General features: G+C 40.1%; 1 protein-coding gene across 4 annotated transcripts; it reads right to left on the reverse strand.

The window, feature by feature from the left end:
• Positions 1-5,924: 5,924 nt before the first annotated feature.
• FBXO30 (F-box protein 30) lies at positions 5,925-22,925 on the reverse strand. Of its 4 annotated transcripts, none has more exons than XM_032102130.1 (4): positions 22,750-22,863; positions 18,122-18,226; positions 9,671-11,753; positions 5,925-8,830 (listed from the first exon to the last, which is right to left on the reverse strand). In XM_032102130.1, exons 3-4 carry the CDS (start codon positions 11,735-11,737, stop codon positions 8,627-8,629), a joined length of 2,271 nt encoding a protein of 756 aa, XP_031958021.1. In that variant the 5' UTR covers positions 11,738-11,753; positions 18,122-18,226; positions 22,750-22,863; the 3' UTR covers positions 5,925-8,626. The 4 variants fall into 4 exon arrangements, with proteins under 4 accessions (XP_031958021.1, XP_031958024.1, XP_031958026.1 ...); XM_032102133.1 differs by lacking the exon at positions 22,750-22,863 and adding an exon at positions 22,259-22,717; XM_032102135.1 differs by lacking the exon at positions 18,122-18,226 and having other exon boundaries at positions 22,750-22,925.
• Between the last annotated feature and the right edge of the window lie 2,060 nt (positions 22,926-24,985).

Raw genomic sequence — 24,985 nt, forward strand, 5'->3', positions numbered from 1 at the left:
ATGTTTTCTGCAAAGCTCTGTGGATTTCATGAAAGCTCACAATCAATCAGCTCAATGTAAAGGGGACTATTAAACTTTAGCTACTGATTTGGGGTTTTTTTTTGAAAATTGCAATTCTCTGCCATTCAGAAATGCTTGCAAATATAACAGCTTTTTCTTTAGTGACATGTCATTGACTAGAGACCTATAAAAGGGAAAGCTACTCAATTGTTTCATGGCAGTGGACTAGAGTGATGGATGAATGGCACATTATTACCTAGAATGGCTTATTTCAGACCTGGAGAGTTAGTACTTTGGTTTAGAACTGAGACGTATTAGAAGCAGCAACCCATGTGACCTGGATTAGAACAGCCTGAAAATTGCATGGAAGTCAAATGAATCCCCTCATTTCCCCACAAACACCTCTTTATGTAAATTTAGTAAGTGTTGATATATGACAGAACATGAATATGTACAAACATCTATGCCATGAATATGTATAACATATAAGCTAACAAACTTCAGATTGTTCTACTGAGACCAAAAACACTCAAAAACCTGTGAAAAGTTGTTATTTACATAGTAAATCCATCTGGTATCACTTTTCACAAGTTACTGGTAGTCTTTCCTAAGTTCTGTTAAGGTTTATGTCCATACCACTAGAGAATGAGTGATTTTACATTTATTATTCTGTATTTATTAATATTTGCTTTGCTGTAGCACATCTTTGTTCAAACATTACTACCTGCATGAATTCAAGGAGATAGAAACCAACTCATTTGATACGTTGATTTAACTAAGCATAAAATTAACTCTACATGGATTTCAAAGAATTACTGTAGTCATATAGCTTTAGCATCTCACTTCACTTAAATGTGACTACATCTATATGATCCATATAGCAATAAATAGTGATTTTTCTTTTTTCCTTACACAAGTTGCATTATGGTTAAGTTCATGAGAACAATTGCAATTACAAGCTGTGGGGTCACATGTGTCTGGGGGCCGGTTACCCTTACCATGGGCAAGTCCCCAGATAATGATCCTCATGATAGTTTCAGCTTGAGCACAACTCTAAAAGTTTACCTCTATGGGTACAAGTAGTCACTCTAACCTGGTCAAAATATGGAAGAAAAACATGCTCATACGATCTTCATGCAACCATAAGGTACTTTGCTCAAGATCTGAAGTTGCATAGCATGCATCAGTTGGCCACTTGTTAACTTTTCCCTGAGCTCTGCTAGGTCACCACAGCTGCCAGGGAATACTCATTCACTTTGTGTGTTGTTCTCACTAAGTACCATAGTTAACAGTAAGTTGCTCAATTTCTGTCAACCAAGAGTGGCTTTAAGTTCAAATAGAATATTCCAAAGGCAGGCTGTGCCCTATCTTTAGAGCAGTAGTTTTTAAACCCACTTTTGCTGAGAGCATACCCGTGGTCAGAGCAAAATTAAAGACAACATACAATTTATCTTAACCGTCAAAAACATAAATGATTCCATATTCTCCACCTATTTCAATGATTTCTTACTTACATTTTATTTCATCTTTGGATGTTCTGACCAACCTTATTTACCACACCTCTGCAGAAGGTAACTAATTCATACAGGTTTCTGTGTGTTATTCTGGGACTAGTTAATGTAGTAGAAATGTAGTAGCCACAAAACCTGCTCCTGCATGGACTCCCTTCCATGGGCAGAATCTCCTGCCAGAAGCCTGCTCCTGTGGGGGCTTTCCACAGACCACAGCTTCCCTCAAGGTAGGTCCACCTGCACCCCACATGGAGTCCTTCACTGCCTGCAGAGCTGATAGCTGCTCCTCTGCAGTCCTCCATGGGCTAGAGGAATGACCCAAGTTACCAGGGTCTTCTCCACAGGTTGCAAAGGAATCTCTGTTCCCACATCAGGGACCTCCTCCCCCTGACCCTTTGTGAACAGCAGGGCTGTTTCTCTCACATTTTTGTCACTCTTCTCTCACAGCTGCTACTTGGTGTTTTTCACATTCTATTAAATGTTTTCACAGAGGCATCACCAGCTTCACTGATGGCATTGGCTAGCAGTGGGGCCACTGCAGAACCATCTAGACCCAATTGTGACCAGCATGTTCGGTCTTTTCTCACAGAGCTTCCTCCTTCCTAGCCCCCTGCTACCAAATCCTTGCCAATCCTAAACCCAGCAGAGTCCTGCTCATGCTTTATACCCTCAAGAGGAAGACCTTTGTTAATTTAGTTTGTGATGCCTAACCTGGCACACGTTCCAAATTACTTACACATAAGAGTTTTAAGTGTTCCGGATTTTTTCGTGTTAACTTCCCTGCTAAGTATAAAAGCTATTTCTCCTATGAAACCTGGACAACACTTGAAATAAAACATGAAGTGCAAAACATAAAACAGTGACATGAGGTGAACCTCCTGTAGATTCAATACAAAAATACATTTTTGTACAATTCAATACAAAATACAGAAAACAAGAGCTTCAAGATGGTATTGAGGATCATACAAGAACCATGCTTCCCCTTGATCTTCAATATAGGGTTGAAAAGATGATCTCATTGCATCTGATGTACACAATAACCACCATCTTGGCAAAGACCCCCTACAATCATGACAAAGATCAGGGGTACAATATTGTACTTTAAACTGTCTCAGCCCAATAAACACCTATAAAAGCCTAGAGATTTCTTTTTTCCCCAGCTATTTACATACTTCAACTAGTCAAAGAGAATACAAAAATCTGGATGGTAAAATTAGCAAAGCTGGTATCATTTAAGTTTTACTTGAAGATTAGAAGGGCAGTAGAAAAGTTATATTGCCAATCATACAGCTTTTGTAAATGTGTTTTGTTTTGGCTTTGTTTTTCATTAAAAAGATGCACTTCCTTGTCTACATTCAGGAGATTTCATTTGAACAAAATATAGAAACTGAGTGTTCTATTTACTTCCCAGGCTCTCCTAACAAACATTAATCAATGCTGTTTATACACTGAAAATACATTGCTGAGAATTTTTCCAGTTGTTGGGGTGGGTTTTTTTTCTTGGTTGGTTTGGTTCTAACCTTTAATATAAAGGCTTCTGTGTGTATCCAAAATGGCATCAGCTGAAAAATATGATTACCAGTTGTAATTCCATTTAACTGATGCCAAAGATGCAGGTCACTTGGACAGAACCCAAAACAGATTTTGTTTTATCACAAAGTATGGAAGCAATTTTTGTTGCATGCAATCCCATCTACTCAGTAGTCTTACTACATTGTTAATTCAAGTACATCCTACCCATCTGCATATTAAAAAACACATGCCCAGTGCCATATCATATAAAAATCTTCTTGTTTGTAAGTATAGCCACCTTGCTTAGGCAACAAGGCATCCAGTCATCCCTTCCTCTTCAAATACACAATGACGTGAAACTTGGAACAGCTGATGCTCATCAACAGCTGTCACAGTTCATAGCACTGATATTTTACCTTAACCAAGGTTCAAATCTCTTTAAGCAGCACATTATTTCCTGTTTGCTGCAAAGGCCTCCGGAATCACATGTGGAACACAACTATATAATTACAATACTAAAGAGAATACAATATTCAGAAGATTACACAACACATAACAATCAAACATTAACACTTCTGAACAAAGTCCAACATAGGGTCACACCAGGTCGTTGATTGTTCATTTGCTAACCAGTCACATAATCAGATTAGTTTTGTCCTGCAGCCTACCCCTGTGCTATGAATACTAATGCAACCCAACTTTCATTTTACTAGCAGAATTGCCTCCATTTAAATCGCAATAAACTTGAAGGTAGCTCTACTGTTACATACTTGAAAACATCCGTTAGGGGGAAAAAACGGAAAATGTCAAATGAAAAGCATGTATCAATCTATTTCTTCTGTTTCGTTTGTTAATGTCTCTTAAAATTCTCAGTTCAATACTACATTATGATACTATGAAACTGAAACAATCTTGTAAGGTCATTTCATCTTTTCCTACTACTGTTTGCCTGCAGCTCATTCATTTTATGATTTAGTTAAATATAAAAATGTCAGCTGAGTCTAAGACGAAACTAAGCACCAGAACACTGAAACATCCTTAAGGCAGAAATTACATTTTCCTGATTCATTGTACAAATCTAGCCCTATGTGAATTCATACCCAATGAAATTCTAGCTTTCTTATATTTTGCAGTTAAAATCATATATATTTATTCTGTATACATTTTTTTTTTTACTACCTGACGCTGTAAAGTATACCTACTACTACATGTGTCACAGAATTTAGCTTGTCAAAATGGCAGAGGTGTGGACTTCTCTCATCATACTGCATCTAATGATGATTAATAATGTTTTCTTGACTACTAAGTTATTAGTGAGCTACACTGAATGCTATCAGTCTTGCTCCTTGCATTCCCTAACACATTTTTCGTCTCTTTTTCTGGCAAATACTGATAAAAACCAAGCAGATGAATCCTCTTGAAGAACCTTATTTTTCTATTATTCTTACCAAATACTGCCTCTGATACCACCGTCATGTAGAATCTACATCAAATACATACCTTGCATTCAGTAGAGAGGACTGCATGCAACTAATATTTGATTCAAGAATGCAAGCAGTGCTTGGAGACAGTTTACAACTAAAGCCCATTAAAGCACAAGTAGCAGCAGGAGTTGTTCTCCTATTATGGAAAAACTGATAAATCGCCACTGAAACACAGCTGCAGCATGCACAAGTCAAACTCCCAGTATTCTCACACAGTGTCTAAGAAAAGTCTCTATATGCTGGGACTTGATGCCTGAGTTATTCTATCTCTTCATTCAGTTTCTCTCTCCAGTTTAGATTACTGCTTCAATATTCACATGCCAAAAGGTCACAGTATGAGACTCCCATTCTTCAAACTCTGCTTTACATGCCATAACTTTTTATAAATCCTATCTGAGTACTACTTTTTTCCTCAGTGCTGTAAACAACTGCTACCTTCTGCTCATCTGAAGATGATCAAAGCTGCCTGAACAGATATTCTGACTAAAGGAATTTAAATCTGATATTACAGCAGGTATTGAACTCTCCACTGAACGTACATCTCATTTTAGAAAATTACATGCAGAAGAGTCAGGAAGATAGTTTCAGCACTAGTAATCTCAAAAAAACAACCTAAACCGTACAGGCAAATCCTCTAGAATACTTTAAGCATCAAGGAAGGTAAAGTGAAAGAAAAATATTTCCTTACACAGCAGAATATCTAATCCAGTTATGGAGGGAGAAAACCAAAATGTGGTCTGTCTAAAAAGTGAAATAGTCACAAGTTTTTAAGGCTGAACTTAGTGTAGTATGGGTACCATTTTTATTTGTAAAGACTATTAGCATGCCAGTATTAGCAAATGCCAGGGAAAAATGTCAATTTCTGAGCAGTCTTCTATTTTAATGATGTTTTATGTTTTGCCATTCCATAAGCAAGCTGAAACACAACCATTATCTAAACACCCTACATTTTTGTTTCTGTACTATTCTAACCAACAACTTTCTACAGAAAACTTTACTCACGAAACAACATTGAAAATGTTCTTTGCAAACCAGCAGCATATCATATTGATCAGATAATCTTTCCAATTTATTATTCAGAAAAATCAGTGAGAACAAACCTACAAGCTACAATATATGTCTTCAATGTTATGTACTCAAATCTTTAATTGTGGAAGGGAGTCTATGCTGCATAATAGACCAAAGCAATAGAAATGGGTAGATAATCTAAAAATGACTGACCAATCTTCATACTGAAATGAATGTGTATAAATATTAATCACTTCCAAATTATCCAATGTTTGAATGTTTGTAGATAGTTTCCTGTATGTAACTTTATTTTTTGAGTACTTACTGGAATCCTATAAGCAGACACTGAGCACCATGCTTGAACACCAGAAGGCAGGGGATATTTTCTTTAAAGAAAATACAGTCATACTAAAAGAGAAACTCCAAAAGTTTTATTAGAATTTCAACAGACATTGAAAAAAATATTGCATAATGATTGAAAACATAATATTTTAAACAAAGCAATGTGGTATCAAGTAAAAGAAAGACTGCAACAGCTGTCTATATATGCTGTATGGAACATGTACCAGGAAAGGGATAGGACATTTTTAAAATTCAAGGGCAAATCTGAACAAGTCACATTTTGATAGACTGACTATACACCACAGATGTTTTACAAACTGCATAGCAGTGTAAAAAAAAAAGTTTTATCCTAAGTATACTGTATTCCTGCATTTGGAGCAGTTTACAAGGCAGAGATGTTGTTTACAACATTGATATTTTAATAGCTCTGGATTCTCATAAAAAATAAACTAATTTAACAAAAAAGCCTGTATCTACATTTGAAAATAAAAGTGCATGTATTGAGAAATAGTGTTATTTTTTAAGAAGAGTCTTAAAAAGTTCATTTTAATAGATCGACAATTGATGATACTTTAGATGCAGTTCTGCACTGTGCTACAAGCAAAGTTCTAACACCCGTTCCTCTAACTGAACATCCTCTTTTCCGTAAGCACCAAGACACGTGCCTGCCTACTGTACTCATCAGGGTTCTGGGGAGTTACAAAGAATGTAGAGTACCAAAACCACCACACTGCTCACTAAAAAATACCAGTAACCCAAGACAGGATGTTTTAAAGTAGATTTAGCCATAAATGCAAGCATTATCTCCTCAACATTCAGGATCCTTCCAGTCACACAAGTACTTTTAAACATTGGAGAGCAGCAGCAAGGAGCCATTAGAGCTAAAAGACAAGAACTGAAAGTCTCTCTCCTGCCTTGTACCGAAGAATTTGTGGGTAATGAGCACTTCAGTGCATTCAAAGAACTGGGCTGCGGGTGTAAGATTCCTACCTAAAACCCAGTTGGTATAGTCAGATCTGTACTTGAATCTAGATTCTCCCTTCCAGATAACTGTGGTAACAGCTAAGAATTACTGCAAATGTTGCTAACTTCTGTAGAAGGTTTACTCCTTTCTTCTCTTCAAACAAGAAAGAAGAGAAGTTGTGGAACGAGAACACACAGTTTGAAGATCCAGGCAAAGCTTCTATTTGAGCTCTTATAATTTCAACTCATGGCACTGAAGAACTAGATTTTTTTTTTCTGGGCACCTGTAGCACTCTGAATAGCAAAAAGGCAGTGAATGTTTAGCTGGACTGAATCCAGAATGGGAAATGCACAGATACCAAAGTTGTGAAGTGCAGCCAGACTAGCCATAAACAAGTGTCCGGTACAGAAATTACAAGTAATAAATTTAGCCATTTTTGTAAACATCTCCTCCTTACTAATCTCTTTTTTTTTCCCTATAATGGAAATACGTACTGTATTTACTTGTTCCAAGCTCTGGTCTGTTTCTGTTTTAGCTTTGTGGCACAGTTGCTAAGTGCAACAGGCTAGAGACACCGACAGGAATACAAACAAGTTGGAAAGTCAGTTCAAGTTATTACAGTTTTGCTATACCAGGCCATTTTTCATAGCATGTATTCTCTGTTCACAAATGCTTTGTAGGATCTTTTTTTATGGAAGACTGGAAGCAAATTGAAGTTATTGGTTTAACAAATGTGGTTTAACATAAGATTTCTGATATGCCTTATGCAATTAACAAATCATGTCTCATCTTATGAAGATGATACATTTGCTATACATACCAGTAATTTAAAATGCTCCTTAAAAAAGCAGCATTTTTAGAGACGAATTAACAGAAAAGGAGACAATACATCTCACAATACCATAGAACAAGTAAAGCCCTTTCATTAGCTGCGTTGTAAATTCATAACTGTTCATCACATTGAATTTCTAACTTCTCAAGCAATTTAACCCTCAGCCAACTGCAGGACAAGGAAAAATTTTCTGAACATTTGACATTGATATCATTGTAGGTGCGAGAGTAAAAACTAGTATTCCATGGTTTTAGCTCTAAAAGTTTTGCTCCCAGAGTTCAGAAGAAAAATAGCAATTGTTGACATGTCAAAACAAAGTTGTACTAAAAATTAAGCTGCTGTAAATCTGAGTTCACTTAGATCATTCCTAAAAAACCTTTATTTTAAAAAAGCTGATCCTAGATCACTTGTTAACTAGGAAGAGCAGTAGAACACTGATTTCATGAGAAAAGATGTGCTTAAAAGCTGTGTTTGAGACATCTATTATAAAGTTTTGAATTCATCCTTATCTTTCAAATATTTGGATTATAATCTGTTAAAAAAAAAAAAAAAAAAATAGACCAGATACAGAAGGTACAGAATTTGGATAGGACTTTTCTCTCACTACAATTCAGTGTTTCCTATCCAAATGCAGATACCATTTAGAGACCATTTTTGAAATGTTATCAGTCAACAGCAACATGGGCACCAGTGAATCAGAAAACACACCTTAGGATTTTGTTCTTAAATTATATAAGTTAGATAAAACTACCCTGTCCAGCAAGTTCCGAATTTTTCAAACATTAAGGCAACTTTCATTACTTTCCAGCTAAACAGTACTATAAAAAATAAATGTCACTTCAAACCTTATATACACAGTGACAGAGTAGATTTAGCTAGAAAGTATCTTTAGTACATTAATAAAGTGTCTCATAATATTACCGAGGTTATATCAGGTGCTTGAGTGTATGTGCAATTGGAGTGGCTGCAATACTTAAAGTACTGGTTTCAAAACAGAGCGCAGTGAACGTCCCTCCTTCGTGAGCTCTCGCGTCACACACATACATGGCAGCGGAACAGCCTCCTCTCTTCTCTCCACAGCATTGTAGCTACACTTCTTCAAGTGGTCAGCCATGCTCACGATGTCAGCAAACTTCCACTCATTTACAGTACAGAATGCTGTACTGAAGCGCCAAACCTAGAAAATAAGCTGCACTTAGGTTCACAATGTTTTGAGGTACCTGAAGTCAGAGCAAGAAATTACATCCTTGTACTATAAAACTTTCAGGTAATGTTGTCTATAAATCACACTAAAAATCAACATGACAAAAATACACCATACAGAATTTAGCATTCTCAGTCCCAGGCTGATTCAGGCTCCAAGAAACTCTCTGAACACTGGGAAGAAACACAGGCAGTGTTTTTTGTGTCTACAAAATAGATACAATCAGAAATTAAATGACAAGGTATTGTAAGACCAACCACAACAATTTATTTCTTATCAACTTCTGCAATTCCAAATGAGTGTTGCAAATACTCTGCAATTTTGGGTGGGGAAAATGGTAAAAACTGTATTACACAAAGGTCATCCAAAGGTTTTAAATTATTTCAGTATTTAAGGCACTCAGTACCAAGGCAATAGATAGGATATCAACAGGTTTGAAAAAAAAAAATTGCTGTAAACACTACACAGACAAGAAAAGCAAACTTTGCAGGCAGCTTTCCCACTTCTATGGAATATTGATCTTAAAGCAAATCATGAAGTAATCTTTTAACATTTTAAAATATTGGAAAAAACAGAAGTAAATTTACAATTTTAGCAAAAACTGGACAGACTCTACTTCTACTTCTCCAAGTATGGAAAAGACTGAGACAACCTGCAGCAATTTTCACTTTTTCTATACAACAATCTCTTTCTTGAAGGGTTATTATACCAAAATCCAGTGGTAACAGATATAATATTAAGAGAAAAAGCAGAAACAGGACCAATGTAATACTTTCCCTTTCACCTTCAAGATAAAAAAAACCCCAAACTTACCTTCTCTTTTACCTGCCACGAACTTCCTTCTGGGTACTTTCTCTTCTCCCAAAGCAGTATCACCATTCCACGTGCTTGAAGCAAGCTTCCACATACATCTCTCATTAAACGTGACACTCTTGAAAGCTGACACAAACTAAAGCCATCTAGAAAGCTAGCAATGTGCTGCAGCACCTCAAAAGGTAGACTACTCAGATGATCATTGTGTAGTCCAATTAAGCAGCTTTTTGCTGGTTCTACTAATACTGTGGATATACAAGGCTGAACTCCAAATGACCTTAAGTGGCGGTCATGAATAATTTTTGCCCCTTGTGTTGAAGGGCAAAACCTTCGTTGAGAATACGTACACCCATAATATGCCAAAGGACACCTCTGCTCCATCCAGCCATTAAGGCCAGCATGAATGTCTCCATGCACATTCTTAAAATGCGATGAAAATTCATTCCTTCTAAACAACTGTCCACAAACAAATGTAAACATTGAACGCTGTTTTGTTTGGTATCTAGCCACATATTCCAATACCAAATCCAATCCAAGAGTCTGGAATGGACTCGGATTTGAGAGCTGTGGGTTGGCATGATCACATGCAGAAGCTGAAGCTATTTCCCCCACCATTGTATTTGTGGCCAATATAGCAGATGGGAGAGAAAATGTTTGGGTCCCAAAGTCAACGTGATACACATCGACAGCGCGACTTTCTGATATCCCCCTGCCTCCAGGAGAGTCTCCTAGGCAAAACAACAGAGCTGCAGTGATTAGATCAATTCCCTGAAGACCCATAGGATCTTCTGTTATCTCCAAATCTGATGTATCAACAGCTTTGTCTTCTTTTGGTGTTGACCAATAGTGGTTAACAAGGAATCTGTACGATTGATGCCGTAAAAAAGCATCTATGTTTCTCAATCTTTCTTGCTCCACTTGTCTCTCTAACATTTCTTCTTCATGAGCATTATGGGGAAGTAGTACATGATTAACATTGCCATTAACTAAGTGATCAGCTGATATTACTTCAACTTGTGCTGTTACAGGGAAGGAGCTGCATGACTGTAATGCTTCATCATCATGAGATGCAGTACATTCACCATTTGCTACACTGGACGGTTTTGAATTAGATACACCAAGATCTTCACTGTGGTCCAACACCTTTGAACATTCATTGTCTACATGAAAGCCATTACACAAAAGTGAGGAGTTACTGAGGTTTAGATTTAAGTCATGGTTTTGCACTACATCACAACAAATACCACTAGAACCATTTTGCTCCATTTGTGAATTTTGACTCAGGCTATCAAAGTTAATTCCCCCAACTGCTCCGACATTATCTTCATCTGGATTTTCAGAGTCAGACTTTTTATCCTGAATAATGCCACTAGAAGCTTGTTCTTTAATCCTGGGATCTTCTTTCATTTCATGTGGTGAAATGCAGAGGTTTGAACTTAACATACCAATGTCCCTTGTAGCAGTGTTCAGGATATCCAAAGCAGCAGCTAAACTCCTCGTTGTTTCTACAGTAGCTTGATAAAGTGCACCATAGGACTCTTCATCTACAGGCATCAAGCCATTGGTATGCACTGTATCAGGGGCACTTGATTTGACAGATGTTTGCTCTCTAGATTCTGGTATTTGATCACCTGCTTTTGACATCATAGTTGCTACTTTAAGTGATTCTAATAACATGCGCTGGTCTTGAAGAGCTAAAGCCATATCTAGCTGCTCCACTTCATCAACATCTTTACTCAGGTTTTCATAAGATTTTCGGTCAGCATAACTGACTGGCCATCTATTCCACTCCATGGTACAACATACCACACTTGCAGGACAAACTTCTAGATGATCAGCAATTTTATTTCGGGCTACTATGAAGGGACATCCAAAGCCACTATTCAAACAAGGCACTCTTTCAAGTGGACATAGCATGCGATGTTCCTCAGCTTTACATGAGTGAAAAACTGCTCCACAAACCAAGGGGCAGCCAATCAAATCACAGGAAATGCCCGGCTCTGGTCTGGTCATACAACGACGGCTGACACAGTTCACACAGTGTAAGTGTTGCTGATGTTCCTCCATGATTGTAAATCCAATTCTGAGCAAAGAGAAAGGAGACAACAGCATAGAATGAATATTAACTCAATATTGTTAATATTTACTAGCTACTATTTGCAGTTTTGCATCCTTGGTCAGTTGACATTCTAAGAAAACAAGTATGTAACACCTTATTTCAAAGAAATGGTGCTTAAAAGTTCATCTGAAAATTAAAAACACACATTTGTATCAGAGTTCAGAACACAGTCTACACGTTTATTTACCAGGTCTAATACATGCAACTTAAGTAAAAATGTTGTATAATCCTTCACTCTGGAATAGCCCTTTTTCCCTGCCCACTGCAAATAGATCATTCCATGAAAAACAAAGCATTACCTTTGACTATATAGTCTACTACCTAAAATCATAAATGATACAATTGCACAGAGTACAGAGACAAAATGAAGGAATCCAGATTCATCCTCATGTCCGTCCAATTCTCTAAATTAAACAGAGGCAACCTGTTTCCCAGGCTACCTGCTACCACCTAAGCTGCTGGCACCCTCTTCTTGCAGTTCTGCTTAAGGCAATCTGCAGCCTTCAGTGAGTATCTCAATTCCCTGTCATGTGCCATTCTCTCCCCACTGTGTGCTTCTGACAGACTGCAGGCCTTTACAACAGCTCTTCACTCTTTTTCTTCATCTATAGCCTTTAGCCCCTCCATTTTCTACAGTTGTTGTTGTACAAGGATAGCAATTATACTACATAATTACACTACACATTAAATAAGTCCTTTTATTTCACTCAAACCATTTACATAAATCTTAAGTTGCCAACATGGTCCTATCTATATGTCCAGTTCAACCCACAAAAGGTAATTTTTTAATGCATCCTCTGGCCGCCCTGATCACAATACCAGCAATTCAAAGTGTAAGGACATCAACAACTCTACATAACAAGGCCAAACAGCAATAAAAATCAAAATACATATACATCCATGGTGCAATCTATAATAACACATTGATACCAACAAAAAATTCAATTCTTTGTTGTGGCATGGAAAAATAAATAAAAAAGAAAAAAAAAAAGATAAAAACAAGAGTAAACTTTGTGTCTTTGTATCATACTTTGAGAAAGTCTGGAACTGCTCTCTAGCTGGAGTGCAGGCCCACACAAGTTACCAAGCTCTCCCCTATGCTCTTACAAACTCCTTCTCGGAAGTGATACCAGTAGGGATTGAAGTTCAGAGGTATCACAGAATGACTTGCACAGAGCAAAATCTCAAAAATACTGTTTCAAACATATGTTGCTCAGTTCCATCTTTTCCTTACTCCTCACCCTCTAGGCATTTTCTTGAGAAATAAAATGCTCAAGGAATTTAAGATTAATAAAAATGGTTCCTTATTCTGCCAATAAGTGCTCTCACACATTGTCTTTAGACTAAACACTTCAGTTTTCATGCATTAAACCTTCTTAAATTAAAATTACTCTAAACTATAAAAACAAAACTGCTTAGTATCATTTCTTCTCTTCAAACTGAAGGTAAAAGGAAACAAAAGTGCCTTTTAGACACTCCACTTTAAATAATTTAAAGCATTTAAATAGAAATCTGTGTGACACTTCACTCACTTGTATTCTTTTATAATGCTTTGAAATTCATGCCAACTTTAAGTAGCAATCAGTGCTCATCCCCCATCCGTCATAATTTGGATAACTTAAATATTTTAGCCACCCACTCTCCTGAACACTTTTAACTAAAAAACATATGTGCTACACTTAGCAGGCAAAACACAGCTGAATTTCCCCCACCATACCTTAGCATTTATATACTGAGTTACAGTAAGTAATACTGAGTAATAGTAAGTTTTGAGTATCAGTCACTGGACTCAGTGACTGACTTACTCAACATTCTTGCAAACCTCTCTGGCACACAACCTGTTTTCAACTTGCAAATTAAGTCAGATGGAATCTACTACAAAGAGATGAAACATGTTCACTAAAGAATGAAAAAATTATTTGACTTCTCTGAAAATATTTTTGGTTCTTCCAGCAAAGCCCTCTCTGAGTAATTCTTGCCAAATACCGCAGCCTGTTGCTAGGCCAAAGAAAATCTCAGAAATTGCCATCACTACTGAAACCAAAATACTTCTCCTCAAGTCAACAGGTGAGCAGAGATCAAAAGGAAGCTCTCAGGTTATGTGTGTATTTTAAAGTGCATAAGACAAAATGGAAATAGCACTGAAAAAGACAATTGCTCGTTTATAATGCCAGGGCCTTTACAGAGCCCAGCCCCTGCTTCATCTATCTAAACAGAGTCCTGTTGCTCCCATAAAACAATGGCCTGCTCACTTCAAGCTGGCCGGAAGTGAGCCACTTGGAGAGCAGCACGTGGGTGCATTAGGGGCAGGAGTACCTATGACTCTCTTAAGATGGGACAGTGTGTTGCTAACTGGGCTCAGCTGCACAGGTCACACCTACCTGTGAGGGTAACCGAAATGACCTCTGCCTCACTGTGGGGGTTATGGATGCTCTCACACTATCACGCAGCTTCACTATCCACTTGACAGGATCCCAGGTGAAAAGAGGGCACTCGTGTCATGAGCTGCCAATGCCCTCTACCCACGGGGTGAAAAAGCTGGGTACAGTGTGACAGCAGCCTGGGGGGTAGTGCTGTCAAGACTCAGAGGATGCCCACAGGAGCGGGTGTATTCCTCCACAGCAGCAAGGGCAGGCCTGGGCTGCCCTTTGCGCTGCCACCGCGTGGCTCCGTGCTGGGCACAACCCGGGCACGTAGAGCAGGTGGAGGCACACATCCATTCCAGACCCTCATGACTGGCTGCAGCCCATTCCTTATCAATTGTGACACTTGGACTTCAGTGGCAATTTCACATCAACACTGTCAATCATGTCAAGGTGTGTCTCATGACAGCAGTTTGGGCCAAAATTTTACTGATTTTGAGCAAGGCAGACAAGCCACCTTCACTTAACCCAGAAAGGGGACATATGTCAATTATGTTGGAAAAATAGCACACGCTGCTAAGCCAGCACTATTCTACTGCTTCTAGGCCAAAGCTGGCTCACATGCAGCAGCTCAGAACACAGTCAAACTGAGCTCGTGTTTGCCTGCACCATTTCTGTAGACATAGCCTAAGTTAGTCAACCATCATTAAATACTATCTTTAAATAGCATGAGCTTACACAGAACATTCTATTAAGACGGTAAAACATCCTCCTCCCCAGCACACTATCTTGGTCTTTAAAAGTCAGATTGTGAAACCTGAGTTGCACAATGATACTGGCTTTTCTCAGGTTCCTGAACTCCTTTCACACATAATATTCAAAATTTTATTATTTCATATAAGCAAATGACATTTCAAAGTAAGAAGGAAACCAAATCTGGTGAAAACATCAAATATCACCAACAGACAGTGTATGAAAGACAAAGCTGACACTAAAACCCCAAGTCTTATCAATAGCTAGATGCTAATTTGCTCTGTAACAGATGCTTCAGGTTGTTTTCATCAAGAAACAGTTATGCACAAAATCAATTAAATAGCTGAAGTAACTTATGCTCTCAGTTTCTATAAATAAGAAACTGGTCACCAAGAAGCCTGATATTAGCTGCCATTTATCTTAAAATTCAAATCCTTTGTCTCATTATCTAAATATATAATTTGAAATATCTTCAGACATCCGTAGACCTTCAGCAGAACATTCACTAAAATTCTGCGTTCTGCTTACAAGCCTTAACTCCTCAGCACCTGCTGCAAAACTTCAATTTAGTCAGAATGTCACATTTTATTTATAGGTTACTACAAAGTCTCTTTAAATATATTAAATGTCCTTTTATGCATTTTTAATTTTAATACTTGAGCTTCAAACTCAACAGCTGTTTTGGGCAGTCATGAGTTCCTAGACTGCTTGAACTACTTAAGGTTTCTGATATAATTCCATTCTTAAATTGCCAATTATTTCCAAAGGAAAAAAAACAAATGCCCCTATCAAACTGGTGAAATAAATGGATAAGACCTCAAGAATTAGCACACTGATTAATCAGCAAATGGCCATGACTCACTCTATTTGGTAAGCTAACTTTGTAAACTGCAGAACTTAGCACCTCTTTCATTCAGAGATTAAGAGCATTCACATATTAATAATTTCCCATTAAAGAACCATAACCAGTATATCATCAGTACTATACTGAGAACAAGAACTACCCTCTTCCCAAATATTTCCTTGTAAGGATAAAAACCTGTTGGGTAAAGGGGAGATAAAGAACATTTTCGCTAGAGGTAACAAAGTCCTTTCATTTCCTCTAATACAGCAAATTGAAAAGGCTAACAAAGAATGTCATTGCTGACCTAAAGAAAAATACCTGTCATTAAAGCATGTACCAATAATATTTACAGTGTTTATATCCCACTGTGTTCCTTGTCACAATATGGTCAGAAGACAGTGTCAGATCAATGACTACAGCAGGAACGAACAGCTGTCCTTTTCTAATAGTGTAGTGTCAGCAACCAGCTTCAGTTCCTTCAGTTCAGGGTGCCTAAGTACACACACTTGACTGTTACTAGCAGAGAAACCTAAAAATACATCCCGTTCCACTGAGGTGACCACTGCTCTCAGAATTTGTGCAATCACTTGATGTTATTGTACATAACTATACAGTCAGCTGACCAAATCAGCCAGAACATGCCTTGAAAATCTGTCATAATTAAAAGGATTAAAATTCCAGCTGCTACAGCCACATGATTTCCAGTTGCTGTTGTAACATGAACATTAAAATAGCATAATAAGAGTTTCAGACTCACACAATGTTTCTGCTGCAAGTGCAAGCTCTCACCTTCTTCTATACCACAAAAACACTATACTTAGTATTATCAAACCCAAAGCCTGCTTGCTCACTCTCTCCTATAGGAATTCTTTGGGGCCAATAAGACAGGAAATCACAGCAACCATTACTGCTATTGGAGGCCTCCATTATTCAGCCACCTTTTATTCACCAAACCTATAAAGCTCAACTACTTTTGAGATTTTTCTATCAAATTCAACTGAATAAGCCAACAGGTTCTTAAATTACTGCTTCAAGGATGTAGAAGACTAGAGACACACAAGCTGTACTACAGGTTTAAACTCCCAGGAGCATCCAAATCCAGCCACAAGCAAATACATGCAAACCATACAAAAAAATTCCCTTTTGTTTTGGACACTGTAGAAATGACAGCTGTATTTCTAAATCTTCCATCTTTTATGCAGGTTTCTGTCAGGAGCTTCTCTTTCAGATGCCAAACTTAAATTCTCAACCTTAGAAGATACTAATTACTGCCCCCCACCCCTAAGTTCATCAGGACAACCCTGATTTCTGTTACAACAAGGCAGACCAGGAAAACTAAAACTATATTCAAAACAGTTGGATGAGTGTTCACTGCATTGTCAAACATAAATTTATCCACAACAAAGATGAAAGCATCTTCCTTGGCTGGTAGTGACTGCACATACTACACATACTAGAACGAGTCTACATTAATTTATTGTTAATCACTGAAATCATGAGAAGAGCTCCAATTACTAAAGCCCAAATGACTATATAACTAGGATGCAACTTCAACCATTATCATCATAGTCTACAGCTATTATTATGTACTACACAAAAGTGGCAGAAAAAGGTTACACTCAAAACATGGCTTTTTGCTGCAAGAATAAAAACCTCCGGGGGACACATACTTCCGGAAAGATTATAGTTTTATCAGTGGTCTAGCATCAAAGGAATATATAGCTGCTTTTTTAAGCACAAATCAAAATTACCTATCCACCTCACAAAAAAAAAAAACAAAAAACAAACAAACAGACCAAAGAAAAGAAATCTCTAACTACAGCAAAAATAATGAGCACTGGAATTACAGGGAAGTGCAACCATTTTTATGCCGACCTTATAAAGAAGACTTTTCCATGTCTTCCCCGGCCCCAAATATCCTTTCTTTTTAGTGGCAAACCATCTTCCTACCTTTCAGAGAATACAAGGAGATTACTTCCTCCCAAATCATTGCAGCCAATAAAAAGAATAGAATTCAAGGGGAAAATGACCCAAAGCAAAACACTGCTTTGACTGAAGAGGACCTTCCGCTGATGCCCTACATGTCTGGCTTTGTTCTATTTTAGAATAGAAGCTCTGATGAAATGACAGAACACTTTCTCCTATCCCTGTTAAAGTCAGTTAAAGGAATGTTAAAAATCAAAAGCAAAACTACTAGGCTTTTCTTTAGAGTACTTTTGTGACAGATCTGCCATGCATTCTTGCTTCCTTGACACATTCCCCAGAGAAGAAACCCAAAGACCTCAATGTGCCCTTGGCCACACACTGACACAGGACAACCGCACAAGGAACAGCTACACTTGCTGCATGGCTCAGGCACAAAAGCACTCTACCTGTTGAGATGGTGACAGGGCAGAATCAGCTAGAGAGCCAGTAGATTTCATGTGTAAAGCACTTCTGAACTTGAACACAGTGTGACTCCTCGAATGCTGCAGATTCTGCAAGAAATGAGATCAGAAGTAAGGTTTCATTTCAGGTGTAGACATTGCTTTCCATATGTACAACCCCCTGAAAAGGCCATGTTCTTACACTATCTGGGGCTACAAACATTGATTTTTTTGGTAGCTTTTATGGGAATATAAAAAAGTTTTTAATAAGACTTCCCAAGCACAACCTAAGTTCTGTCATTTTAGCATATTGCTAGCTGTTAGTCACACTGGATGGTAACCTAATTATATTTAAGGCTGTAAGAGATTATTAAAAGTTATTATTCTGACCTACTGCACTTAATCCACTGCTCTGACCACTTCACAAAAAAAAAAACCAAACTCGAATGAAAGATTGCAACAGATGGAGAACTAGAAAAAATAAATAAAGTTTGATTCTTTTACAAACTGCATTTTAGTCTAGTTAAAATGTGTCCATCATCAGTCTTCATACATGGGAACTTACCAAGCAGTTACTTACTATTATAAAGCTTTTTACTGTTACAAGATGCTTTTCTGTTCTTTCATGCCCAAGGATTATCACTAAAACTTAAGAGAGGTGAAACTGAGGTGATATGCCCAAAGGAACAATGACATTCTTATCCCAGTACCAACTCACAAATCTTGCAGAAAAGCAGAAAAAATTCCTCAGAAACCAGAAACAGAACTACTGGAAAAAATAATGCATTCTGTATTACAGTAGGTAGTTTTCACCACCCAAAAGAAACCAAAAATAAACCCTTCTTACGTAATATTTTAATTCATACATGCTGCTGCCGAAGAATTCCTGACCTCTGCATACTTACAGAAATCAGGCCAAACATCTCATTAATATACTGTTTCAGGTCTTACTACACAAGTTTAACCAGGTCCCATAGCAAAATGAGAAAACAACTTTAAAGTAAATAGACTATGAAAGCCACTTCTCTCCAACATCCTACACCGAAGTGCAATCTCATGTATTCTGTACATATCAAGTTATTTTTTCTGTTAAAAATACACTCTTGTTAGTAGACAATGGCCTAATACACACCAAAACAGACAGCACCCAAAAAAAATTAACAGACGTCCCCACACAAATACCTTATCAGATTAAACTGAAGTAGAAATGATGGGAGTTTGTCCCAAATTATTTTGAAAGATTTGAAGTAAAACAATATTATAAGACAGACAGTTTTAACAACTTTATTCTATTTTCAGGTATTTCCCTTTCTTATCAAATGAAAGGCACTTTTTGCAGCAACAGTTAGGCTTTTCCCCCTTCCAAGCTGCTTGGTTTTAAAACCAACAAAACAGAGACAAAAAAAATAAACAGTAAAAAAAACAGACAGTTTTAAATAAAACTATTGTCTAAACAAAACCTCACCTATCTCAAATAGTTGATGACAGAAAGCTGGGAATACATCTCATAGTGAGCATGTTATACCAGCTATTTCAATATGTTTCTAACATGAATGAAGAACTGGAATACAAGAACATCTTCACTACAAGTTTGTGCAGGGTTTTAGGACATACGATGATTCATCGATTTGTTATCTCTAATATCATTTAGACTGCCTTTTCCAAATGTCAACAGGCTTGATGCTATTTCTTTTTACCCAAAGACTCCAGCCAAACGATCCCATCCAAACACATTCCTTATCTGGTGACAATAGTGACTCAGCCAAAACAAGGTTTTGTAAGAGCATTAAAGCTTTGCCAATAAAGCACACTTCTATAAAGATCCTATTTGCAATGAATCTATCACACCAACAAATTTCTCTGTCAAACAGGACTTTTGGAAAACTACAGTTTGTACTAGAGATGTTTCTAAATAGACAAATAAAAGCCTGAATTTCAACAAAATACCACCCACCTTCCAGCACCTCTGTAGCCAAGTCTGAACCAGGTATCACAATCAGTCTGAAACACTACCTAAAGTTTTACATGAACAGCTGTAACTACACCACTCAGAAACTTACCTCACTATGCCTCTCATTCTCAAGCCTTAAGTTTAGACCTACCTTTTTTTTAATCACGATTTCACATTAAGAGCTTAGATCAATGTTGGACATTTGGTAAGAAACAGCACAATCTACTCAACTGGATGTTCTACCGACTGCAGCCGTTTGCAGGGTACTGAAGCTTCAAACAGCATTAACAGATTACTATAAAGTTGTAACAATACACCAAGTGTCACATCAGAAACTATTAAAAACAGTAGCTTGCAAAGTAAGTCAGAATCTAGAGCTCCCCTGCCATTTCAACTCTCTTGGCCTGTTTCAGAACAGTTTATATGACAAAACTTTTCAGTCTTCTGCCTTCATTCAATATTGAGACTAGACAGTGTCCGGACATTTCAGACAGCTTACACAGATTTCTCTGCAACCATCAATAATGTAAATATTTGTTTATTTGTGGTCTGTTCAGGAATACTTACCACCCCTTATACAATCTAACCATCTCACCAACAGATACATTATTTTTATTCTTATTATGCAGATAAGGAAACTGAAGGGAAATTGTCACCAGTACAATGATGACTATATATGATTCCCTGCTCCCATCTCTATACCACTGGATCTCATTGCCAGAGGCAAACAGCATTTGCATCCTTTTAGACAGAGCCCACCAAAGAAACAGGTCTATCGATATGAGGAAAATTTTGTTACTTTTAGTGCAATTGGACTGAATGCAAAACAGGGGTTTCTTACACAGGTGAAATCTGCAACAGCTACAGGAACTCATCTAACGACTAATAAACATATGCTTTCTTCTTCACAAAGTTGTAGACTACACCCTCTGTTGTAGACACTCTTTATGACCTGAAAACCTGGCTGTCCAAAACCATGCAGAAATCTTGTCCAGAAAGTTTCCAGCCAGATACTGCTTGTTAAACGCAGCACTTATCTTGCCCATTAGACTTCTAACATCAAAGTAGGAGGCAAGGGAAAGATAACCCAAATTTGAGAAGTTAATTGAGTAAATGCAGAATTTAGTGCAAAAGAAAGAATGTTCAGGCAGCGGAGTAAAAACACTGCTTTTGCCTAACTTTTGCCCATTCTGCTGGGATTCTCCCGTTCTCTAACATCTTCTAACTTTGGAAAAAAATGAGACAAGAGACCCCAAAAAAGTCTCAGCTTGCAATACAATCCCAACTCACCCTCACTAATCTATTTCTTCTCTCGATGAAACTTGACCACTATGGAGAGATTACACACAGATATTTACATGCATACAGAGTGGAAGACAGAGTAAAGCTGCCAGTGCATTTTTCAGTATTGCAGGTACTCAACTTGCTTACCAACAAAGTTCTTCTAATATTTTTCTAATACTTCTGGGAGAGGGGTGCAGAGGGGAAGGTCATAAATACCTAACATCCTCATCAAACGGGATGCATGAACCTTAATCCCCCAAATCACAGCACAAGTTAAGGTGTATCACATCAACGTGCAGCAGAAGGCAGCAGGTGTCCAGGTGAAGGACTTAACCATCAAGTATTCCACACCAATTCTAGAGAAAGCAGAAGTAACATCTTGCCTTAAGTGCTAGCACAAGCAAGGTGAGGCTGTTACTTCTGGGATACTGGGTTTGGACTAGTATGCTAACACTTATCTGGCATATTAACAACATAATCAGCAAAAGGGAAACAAGGATTATGAAAAGCTCCTCAGCCAAATCCGAGTAGAGCTTTACAGAACAAAAGAAAGCCACCTCACCAGCCCACAGGTTATTTCCCTTAAGAATCTGAAGACCTACTGCGAACAACAGCGACGCTAGAACTTTTGGAAGTGAGGCCACGCAACTGTTCCAATACGCGAGCCGTTGAACAAGCTGCTGTCATCTCCCTGTATGCTTCTGATTGCCGACCCGTGGGGTTACAGGAGTACAACCACACAATCCTCTTTACCTTCATAAAGGAGAGAAACAAAGGCTCCACCGCACGTCAAAAAACAGCCATTAAAAAAAGGAACTGCGAGACAAAACACCACCTCTTACATAGTCTGAGCACATCTACTCGAAATAACACAAACACGGGGGATTAGAGAAGGATTGCAGCAATACCTCTGGATTATTTGCTCTCTTCCCCCTCCTTTCACGCAGAAAGGCGACTCTTCGACTGCGGTCTCCACAGCACCAGGCAGACGCCGGCCCTATGCCCTTCCCACGTGCTATCGCGACACCCCGACAGCGCTGGCAGCACGGCGGGGTCAGAGGAAGCGGCCGCGGCAGAGCTCAGTCCGCCACCACCCGTGGGCCGGCGCGGGGGCGGGGCGGCAGCAGCCATCCTACATGGCCCGGCACGGCCAGCACACACCCGGCGCTGCGGGCCCCGCGGGGCACGGGCGAGGTGGAGGCGACGCCGCCGGAGCCGCACACCGAGCTCCCCGTAGCCTCTTCCAGCCGCCACCTGTCAGGGGTGGCGGCGGGGAGACGCCCCCGGGCGCTCGGGCCCCCGCCGGGCCGCCATTTGTTTACCGCCCGGCTGCCGGGCAGCGGGCGCGGCCCCAGGGCCCGGCTCTCCCCGCCAGTCGCGGACAGCAGCGGCGGCTCACCCGTCTCCGTCGCTCCGCAGGCAGGCAAGCAGGCGCGGGAGCCTGCGCTGCACCTCGCCCCTTCCCCCCGCCGGGCTCCGGCCGCCGCCGCCGCCGTGCACGGTCCGCTTCGCTTCTCTTCTCTTCGCTTCGCTCCGCCTCTCCCGGCCCGGCCTCGCCGCCCGCGGGGCTCCCGGCGCGGCCCCGCTGCGGCCGCGCCCCCGCCGGCCGCGCGCGCGCGTGCCGGAGACAGGGCCAGCGAGCGCGCGCGGGGCGGGGCGGGGCGGCCGCGGGGCGGGGCCGAGGCCCGGGAGCGCGCGCGCGCCGGCGGGGCCCTTTTCCCCCCCGGCGGCGGAGGGGGCGGGGCGCCCGGATGTCGCGCGTGCTCCGCGGTGCCCCCCGCGCGCGTGCGTGCAGGCGGCCGCCGCCGGGGCCGGCAGTGGCGGGGGCGGCCGGGAGGGAGCGGCGGCCTCGGGGCTCCGGGCCCTGCCCTGCCCTGCCCTGCCCTGCCCAGCCCATCCGGGAGCCAGTCCCCGGCCGTGGGGACACTGCTCCTGCAGCTCTCCCGAGTCCCCCGGCGTTCGCTACCGGCGGTGGCGCGGGCGGAGGGCACAGCGAGAACGGCTGCTGTCTTGGGTCCAGATAGCCGCGCTCCGCTCGCCTGGGGCTGGATCACCAGCTTTGGTTCCAGCATAGATCCAGCACCACCACAATCCATCCCGTAACCACAGTCACCCTTTCTGGGCCTCTACAGACCCTGGGCCTTGCTAAAGCTGTCACCTCAACAAAACCTTTCCTGCTAGCCATCACAGGACGCCTTTTGGTGTTACTGGCAATGCTTCTCTAACACTTTTCTTGGAGTGTGTTACACTTACGGTCCAGAACTTTCTTGCCAGAAACTTGGCCATGCGCCCACAGGTGCAGGTTGTTGAGCCTTCCTTTGGAGGTTCTGGCCTTCAGCCTATGGAAGCCAGTACTTTAAGAGGCTGTACCTAGGTAGGAATTATACAGGGTGTTACCCCTGTAAAGGTTCTTACTCCTGATATGCATGCCATGTTTTAAGGGACTGCAGTGTGTCTTACAGTCCTGAGGAAAAACAGTTTGACCACGCCCTTTTTTCAGAAGGAAAATACTAAAGGTAGAGATAGATAAGTCGTGGCCACAGAGTATACAGAGCCGGGAGATTAGTTTGTTAATTCACAAGAAAAATTACTCTTTCTTTAAACTTCCAGAAAACCTTGTTGGCCTGCTCCCAGTTTCTGAAGACCTTATTTCCCTGCCATCTCTGTAGATTTCTGTTGGAGAGAGGTAATGCATGTTTAAGAGCTAGCCACATAGATCCTTTTAAGCCTCTCAGCATCTCACCCATGTGTGGTGGGGAGTAAGTGAAAATGTGACTGTTGCAAGTTTGGACATTTATCATCTTAGAAGAGTCTTTCTTACTCTAAGAATAAGAGAGTATGAAAGAAAGATGTAAGTAATCATTGTCATGTTAGCTATGTAGACATAACGTAAGATGACCTTAATATTGAGGCATCATTGCCAGCACTTCCTATAATAAGCACTCTTAGATTTGCCCCACCCTTACATGACAGCCTTGGTCTTCCTTGATCCTGAGGACAGGCCCTTTTTTCCCTCATAGGTTTGATTATAGGATCAGTATATAATAATTAGCCAAGTGAGCTCCAGAAGATGGTAGGGATTGGCACCGTGACTCAGAGAAGCCAAGCAAAATCATTTCATCTGCTCAGCAGACAATTATATAAATTGCTGGGCAGAATCCATGTAGACAGTCACTGGTTTTCACAACTGCCTCTTACTGGCAATGCCTGCTGTGGGACAGGTGAGGTTACTGTGCTGCTTACTCTCACCATAGTGGAGTGTGCTCACTGGCTGGCTGAGGTATTAATTACATGGGGTATTGCAGTGCTTTTGTCACGGGCTGGCTCTGTGCTGGAACTGGGCTTCTATGACAGAAGTGGGGCTTTTTATTTTAATTGCTTCTTTTGAGTGAGGAGAGTGAGTTTCTGTGGCTTGGACTTCTGTCCTCATACCTCAGCTGAGACTTCCCTGGTCATTCAGGGAACAATCTGCTTCTTCTCTAGTGCTTTGGTGTATCTACTTGCTCATGGTCCCAGAGCTATCCCATTGTACGCCCCCCCCCCCCCCCCCGACAATCATCATCATTCTCATGAACTGCTATTTAAGGTAAACAGGCAAGTTTTAATCATACAATTTGGCTTAGTACCATTGATCT

The sequence above is a fragment of the Corvus moneduloides genome, chromosome 3, assembly GCF_009650955.1.
Source record: "Corvus moneduloides isolate bCorMon1 chromosome 3, bCorMon1.pri, whole genome shotgun sequence".
NCBI classification, from domain to species: domain Eukaryota; kingdom Metazoa; phylum Chordata; class Aves; order Passeriformes; family Corvidae; genus Corvus; species Corvus moneduloides.